General features: G+C 51.5%; 1 protein-coding gene across 1 annotated transcript; it reads right to left on the bottom strand.

The window, feature by feature from the left end:
• Nucleotides 1-857: 857 nt before the first annotated feature.
• NARS1 (asparaginyl-tRNA synthetase 1) lies at nucleotides 858-6,947 on the bottom strand. The gene is made up of 14 exons (XM_029965700.1): nucleotides 6,838-6,947; nucleotides 6,669-6,734; nucleotides 6,471-6,563; nucleotides 6,202-6,291; nucleotides 5,989-6,067; nucleotides 5,592-5,662; nucleotides 5,279-5,365; nucleotides 4,390-4,611; nucleotides 4,089-4,288; nucleotides 3,816-3,951; nucleotides 3,213-3,326; nucleotides 2,681-2,812; nucleotides 2,408-2,539; nucleotides 858-2,305 (listed from the first exon to the last, which is right to left on the bottom strand). Exons 2-14 carry the CDS (start codon nucleotides 6,726-6,728, stop codon nucleotides 2,174-2,176), a joined length of 1,548 nt encoding a protein of 515 aa, XP_029821560.1. The 5' UTR covers nucleotides 6,729-6,734; nucleotides 6,838-6,947; the 3' UTR covers nucleotides 858-2,173.
• Between the last annotated feature and the right edge of the window lie 319 nt (nucleotides 6,948-7,266).

The following is a 7,266-nucleotide window of genomic DNA, read 5'->3' as shown; positions in this document are numbered from 1 at the left end:
TCTGATGATTCTATGATATTATGATTCTAAACACAAACAAACGAACACCACAGCACATTAACAGGTGGTTTACATTCCATGGCTCCTCAGCAGCGGGTTTGGACAGCTCCTGGAAGGGTCAAGGGCAGAGCCAGCTCTCAGGGCTTCTCCTCAAAAAAGGGGGGACCGGGTGAGCTTGAACGTAGATAAATATAAAATAGTGCATGTAAGGAGAGGTAATCTAATCAAAGGTCATCTCAAAGCAGCCAGGGACAAGGCTGGCAGGCCCTGGAGCCCAGTGTACCAGTTCCAACCCGACTGTGTGCAGATACCATGTGAGAAAACGAAAGTGAGGATGAGAAATCCGAGTTCTGACTGCACATCTTCTCCTCTTCTGCAGGCTTGTTTTCCCCTTCTGATGAAAATAAACCCAAGTACTCCCGTGTTCCAAGAGCTGCAGCAGCCTTCCGAGATCCCACACCACCACTGAGGGAACTGCACCGGAGTCTCTGGCAAGTTCAACTCCACTGCATCTTTCATCCCAGTCACCTTTTAAGCTCCTTATCTGATCTGCCTCTTCCTCGAGCACCTCTTAAGTCCCCAGCCCTTCCTCTAGTAGTTCCCCTGATACAGAGGCTTTTAACCTTCACAAAGCAGCTCAGCCCTGACACGTTTAAGGACTGAAACCTGATCGCAGACAAGTGATGTTTTCCCGACCCTTTTCCCTTCCCTTCAGGCACCAGAAGGAAGTTATTTTATAAGAAGTCTTTCCCTGGTGCCCAGGCTGCTCCCCCTGCTGCTGCTGCTGCCTTGGCAACCCCTTATTCAGCAGCACATTCACCCTCATTTATTCTCCATAGGCCTCCAAATTACAAAAATTCACGCCTTTAAAGTTTATTCCTGGGGGTTTAGTTCAGAAAGAAAAAAAAGCTCATGCCAGTTCTTGGGATGTGCGTTCACTGCACTTGAAAATTCCCTTTTCCTGGCCTTTTGTCCACTCTATATTAAGCAATAAGCTCCAAGGGCTCAGTGAAAGGAACAGGCATTACAGGTCAAGTACTGTCTTGTACACCAGCTTCTGTTGCCATAATTTATTGGTTGCTGATTTAGACCAGTTTATGTAACATGCAAGATGAAGAAAAACCAGTCACTTACTACAAAAATATGCATATCCACAGCTCAACAACTCCAGGAGTGAATGGCAAATCCAGCTCAGGTCTCAGTGCAGGTGGCACATAATGCCCCTACCATTTTTTATGGAGAAGGAATTGCTTTATTGATGACTAAAAACCCTACAGATGAAGGAACACATGAAGTATTTCACTAACCCTATTTTGATAACTCGATTACAGCCAGAGAAGCTGCTCAGCTGCAGAAGCACGAGGGACCAGGGAGCTGCCCTATGAACACACCTCAGCACCACGTGGGAAAGCACAGCCTGGACACAGTTTGGAAACCCAGTAGTGTTTCAGGTACCAGTTCCTTTGGTCTTTAGTCATTTCTGGTTCCAAACAGGGAGCAGGCTGGGTGTGCCTGGACCCACAGCAGCGTTTCATCCCTCTCTGGGGAGAGGGAGCAAAGCCTGCCTCGCCAGCAGCCTCAGCACTGCTGAGCAATAAATAATCTGAAAGAAAACCAGGAAACCCCAAACCAAACCCACCCCTTGCCGTGGAATTCTGTGCACTGTACTACACACCTGGCTGCTGAATCAACTCAGAGAACCCCCAGTAAAATCAGTGCAGCCCTCAACAGAATCAGTCCCATTCCCACTCTCAGAGGGCACTATTAGGGAACTTCAAGAGCCTGAACTCCTGACTCCCCCAGCAAGAAACCCCGGGAGAAAAGAGGTTAAAATGAAAGCAAATCTAAAAACAAAATCAGCAAATGCCCAGCATATTTTAAGTCACAGAAATTAAAAGCCGAAGCATAGCTTGGGTTTTAAACGACAACTTATCAGGATCTTTGTTTTGTGTTGCCTCAAGAGCACAGATGCACCTCAACAATTTTTCCTAAGGCTTCTTCCAGTTAATTAGTAGCATTTTTCTTTTCCATTTCACATCCTAAACTGGTATTTGAATTAGCAACAGGTTGCAAGAAGTGTTGTTCTCAGACAGGCTGTAGTACAGCAGAGTGTATCGTTCTTTCCCAAGCAGCAGCTGCTCAGTTTTTCCAGGGGTTTTTTCCCCAAGGCTGGCTAAGGTTTGCAGCGCTGGACAAAGCGTGGGTAGAGACAGACATCCCGGATGTGGTGTCTGTTCAGGATCCAGGTCAGGAACCGCTCCAGTCCCAAACCATATCCCCCGTGAGGGCACGTACCGTATTTCCTCTGTGAAATTCGAAGCAGAGGGTAAATATTATACACCAGAAACAAACCAATCCTTCCCAGAGGGCAAAAGCCCAGCTCTGGCTGGGTGTCTGCCGTACTGACCTGATCCGTGTACCAGTAGTAGGGCGTGGGATCGATGCCCTCCCTCTTGTAGCCCTCGAGCAGCTCCTCGCTGTCCCAGGTGCGCATGGAGCCCCCCACGATCTCCCCCACGTTCGGCATCAGCACGTCCACCTGCGGGGCACGACGGCACACCCACCGCTCGCGACAACGCCGCGGCAGGAGGGGAGGGCAGGCGGCCACCTGGCAGGGATTCTCCAAGGGTTTTCCTGGAGCGCTCACTCCCCCCCCGGCAGCAGGCAAAACCCAACTCACCGACTCGGTGAGGCGCGGGTCGTCCTGGCAGCGCTGCATGTAGAAGGACTTGATCTCGGCGGGGAAGCGGCACAGCAGGATGGGCTCGTTGATGGTGTCTGTCATCAGGCGCTCGGGGGCTTCCGGAATGTCCTGCGGTTACAGGAGGATTTATTGACATTTAACACCAAAATGCTCCCGTGCACGAGTCCACACATTCATCCTGACGTGCCTACGTTCTTAAAACAAACTTATCACAGAAATCTTCACATATAAAACCAGACATGCCCAGGGGAAAAAAAATCTGTTCGATTAAAATCTAAGTCTTCCTGATGTGTCAGACAGAAAACTGAGAGAAAAAAGTCCTGGCTAGGGCGTCAAGCTCTCTTAAGCTCCTTCAAACAACTGTCTCACATGTTGGAGAAGAGTGGACAGGGAGCAGATGACAGGTGACAACACAGGTTTTCATTCCAGTGCTCAGGGGCATGAGGTGAAATCCCATCTCACACCTGCATTCCTGCACGACATCCCCACCCCTCCCAGCAGGACCTACCTCCCCAAACTCATAGTAAGTGCCATCCTCCTTCTTCACGTCGTGTTCCTTCAGCCACTCGATGGCCTCGGCGTAGTCCATGCGTCGGAAGGGACGTTTGGGGGGCTGGAAGCCCTGTGGGGAAGAGCAGCGTGTTAAAGAACACCTTTCCAGTTGGTCAGCATGTCCAGACTCGAAGCACACAGACTCTTCCCAGCTCACACATCATCAAATCATTACTTATTAAAGCAGGTGTCTCTCAAAGTCAAAGCTTCTGCAAAGGCAGGAGACAAAGGGGCTCTAACAAACGAGAACACCAGTTGTTCCAATGCTCCCCTGTGCTCCACCCACACGCACCAGCCCACCAATATTCCAAGCTCTGGGCTGGAGGGTTTCATTCTGCTGGTACAAGCCATAAATCCTGGCACACTGCTGGCTCCTGGAGCTCACTAGCAGGCGACTTCTTTCCCCAGAGTCCCCTGATTTGGAAGTCATCACCAGCCCTGCAGCACTTTCATTTCTACCATGTTACTCAATGTTCTGATTATTCTGCCTTCCCCAAAGGATCACAGTGATCAGAAAAGACTAGAGATCCTATTTTTTTTGGCTATTCCCACTGCCTACCGGGTTGAGGTCGTACACGAGACCCGCTGCAGGTGATTTCAAGACTCTGTCCACGACATCACACACCAAGTCCTCCAGACGGTCCAGCAGATCCTCAAAACTTATGAAAGGGCATTCAGCTTCGATGTGAGTGTACCTGAAAGAGAGAGTCACACCGCTGCAAAACCACACACAAGCAGCACATCTTTCTGAGATAAACTCATTAAAATCCCCCCTCTTTAATTTCTGCCACTCCCAGGCTGTGAAGGAAGTAAGGCTGCGAGCTGCCCATACTCTGCCAGGTGCCGGCGGGTCCTGGACTGCTCGGCCCGGTACGACTGAGCCACGCAGAAGACGTCCCCCAGGGCTGGCACGCAGGTCTCCAGGTAGAGCTGGGAGGACTGGGTCAGATAGGCCTCTTCACCAAAGTAATCCAGCTTGAACAGGGTGGAGCCTCCCTCCACCTGCGTCTGCACCAGGGTCGGTGGTGTGACCTGTCGAAGAACAGGGCGGTCATGGAGGGAAGAGCTGAGGGCACGGTGACAGCACACGAGTCGGGGCGTTGGAGCAGTCACACGAGGGAGCACACACTTACTTCATAGTACCCGTTGGCAAAGAAGTGATCCCTGAAGGCCTGCACGACCACGGAGCGCACCTTGAGGATTTTGGACATGTTCTCCCCCCGGATCATCATGTGCCTGTTGTTGAGCTGCACATCCACCTCCGAGTCCTCGTTGAGCAGGTTGTCAGCCCCTCCTGCCGGGGCCAGGCCGATGAGCTCCCAGTAATCACAGCTCAGCTCGTGGCCTCCCGGAGCCTGCCAGGGGCACAGAAACAACCACTGGGGGAAAAGTCCACTGCTTGCCCCCAGGATGGCCTGGAGGACAGGACAGAGGACAGTGGACACGGCCAGAGGGCAGGGTTAGGTGGGATATTGGGAAGAAATTCCTCCCTGAGAAGGTGGTGAGGGCCTGGCACAGGCTGCCCAGGGAAGCTGTGGCTGCCCCATCCCTGGGAGTGTTGCCTGGAGCAGCCTGGGCTGGTGGAAGGTGTCCCTGCCCATGGCAGGGGGTGGCGCTGGATGGGCTTTGAGGTCCCTCCCAGCTCAGCCCGTGACCCCGTTCTGCTCTCAGCAGCTCCCCCGTGTGGGTCACGGCCGCCTTAATCCCCGAAAATGGCATTTTTCATTCATTCACAGGAGTTTCAGGGTAGGAATCCAGATTTTCAAAGGCTAACCCACACGGTTTTTACAAAATTGTAATCATGTGGGTTCACATTAGCTGAGCTCAGCTCTCACCTCGGCTCGATCCCCCGGGGACAGGACCCAGTGGCAGGGACAAGTAGAAAAATTCAGCCTCCTCAAATTTCATTTGCAAAACCCGCTCTAAACCTAATTCCTGCTGAAATAACCTAACCATTCCTTCCACCTCTGCTTCTGCTTCTGTCAGGACAGCCAGGCCCTGCCGAGGAGGACGAGAACATACCTGCTTGCCTTCGGGGAGGAGGTTGAGCGTGCCGTACACCGCCACGCTGCTCTCCGTGGACAGCACCAGCCCGTGGTAACACTGGCACTGCAGGGAAGGACACACAGCCAGGGCAGGCAAGTTTTTATTCTGACATTTCCTGCAGCATCTAGATAAACTCACAGTCACTCCCAGCCAGCTCTCACACTGACACACACTCAGGGGCAGGTGATGCATTGAACATTAACACGAGTCAGTAGGTTTAGGGGAACTTCCCAACAGAGGGGTGAACACTTCAGTTAGGACAGAACAGAATGAAACCAGCACAACTCACCAGCTCGTCGGAAAGGACGCACTGGAGGAACCCTGTGCCATCTCTCAGGACAATGAACATCAGGTTTTTCCCTAGTTAAAAAGAGAAGAGAGTTGCTGATTTCACTGGTAAGCTCCTCCCTTGGCAGGATTAGCTTAAAACACAGGACAAGTCTTTTGAGGAAATTCTGCAGGGCCAGGCTCCGAACTGAAAATCCCACAGAATGTGAACTAAGAAATGTCTGTATGCTCACACACTGTCAGTGCTGCAGTGACCACTGATAAACCACAGAGGACACCTAACTGATGGTTTAAAAATTTCAGAGTAGGTGCTGTGGGACTCATTCTGTGTCCAAATTTTGAAGGCCACTGTGGTTGTTCCACCTCCCTGCACAAGCTCAGTAATGCCCGTGCCTTACCTTGCCTCCGTAACCTGTGAATCCAGCCAAAAATCTTCACCCTCTGCCCTCTGTAAGCCTCCAGAGCACTGATCTTCACCTGTCAGGGAACAAAAGCCAGCAGGCAGGGGAATGATTCGCCACCTCCTGCACCCAGGGTTCATCCAAAGCCCCTCCCAGAGCAGGTACAATCCCTGTGCTGCCCTGTGCTCCAAGGCACAGGGTCACACTCACACATTTGGGCTCTGGAAGGCTGGGATCATTCTTGATGACAACCTTCTTGGCTTCCTCCAGGTTCTTCTCTCTTCTCAAGAGATCTTCTGCCTGGTCAAAGGGAGTAACTAATTATTAAACAGCTGTAAACAGGCCAGTTGTAACATGTGGGGAACTAACTGCAGCTTTTCTGCAGGAGCAGGAAGGACAGTGACACACAGTGACAGCAACACTGACACAGTGCCACAGTTTTGGGCAAACAAAGGTGCTCTGCTCCCTCTGCAGCCTACCTCCTTCTTCTCCTTGGCTTCGTTCTTCATCTGCTCCCTGTGCCACAGCTTTTTGACATTCTTCATCTGTGACTTGGAAATGATGGCCCATCTCTAAGGAATGCAAGGAGAGAGCAGAACACAGAACATGACATTGTGTCCCTTCACACCGAGGAGCAGTAAAATAACTCCCCCCAGGAAGCTTTAATGCCACAGCACCTCGTTTTCTTTTTGGGAATCCACATAAATCGTAGGAAATGGCTCTTTCCCTGCTGTCATCAATGCCTAAAAAGGGGGAGAAAATAACAGAAGTGAACTGGAATCATCCTCACAGAGCCTGAGCACGTTCCACACTGTTCCAAACCAAGCAGGTGTTTTCCACACTCACCTTTAACACGGTCTTGAATGGTTTCTTCTGCGTCCCATCCCCAGTGGAGTCACTGCCCTCCCGTTCAGACACGTACAGCTCTTCTAGGACACATCACAAACACGGGCAATAAGTCAAAAAAAAAAAAACGAGGAGGAAGAAACTGGACACACAGGGATGTGCCCAAGGGGCTGGACGAGGTGAGCTTTAAAGGGCCCCCCCACCCCAAACCTCCCTAGGAGACCAAACCTTCGTGGTTATAAACACTGGTGAACCTTCAAAGGCACCGGCTGGTCAGACAGCACAACAATTCTTTCCTATTTTCCCCCGTAAAAAAATCAATCCACGCGGGGCGTTCTCTAAGCCCTAAGGGCTCCCGAGGTACTGAACTCTGGGGACCAGCAGCATCCTTCCCGGGAACAGCCCCGTGCAGGGAGGCAGGGAGGCAGG

Source organism: Manacus vitellinus, unplaced genomic scaffold (assembly GCF_001715985.3).
Source record: "Manacus vitellinus isolate BGI_N305 unplaced genomic scaffold, ASM171598v3 scaffold_115_pilon, whole genome shotgun sequence".
Taxonomy (NCBI): domain Eukaryota; kingdom Metazoa; phylum Chordata; class Aves; order Passeriformes; family Pipridae; genus Manacus; species Manacus vitellinus.
Note: the sequence above shows the minus strand (reverse complement) of the source record. Positions and strands in the feature narration are given on the sequence as shown.

Excerpts from the sequence above, each read along its gene's own strand:
- NARS1 (XM_029965700.1), bottom strand. The coding sequence starts at position 6,728 with ATGACAGCAGGGAAAGAGCCATTTCCTACGATTTATGTGGATTCCCAA. Across the intron at positions 6,068-6,201 it reads GCCTTCCAGAGCCCAAATGT|GTGAAGATCAGTGCTCTGGA; the intron begins GTGAGTGTGACC and ends GTTCCCTGACAG. Across the intron at positions 4,289-4,389 it reads TTGCCAACGGGTACTATGAA|GTCACACCACCGACCCTGGT; the intron begins GTAAGTGTGTGC and ends GTTCTTCGACAG.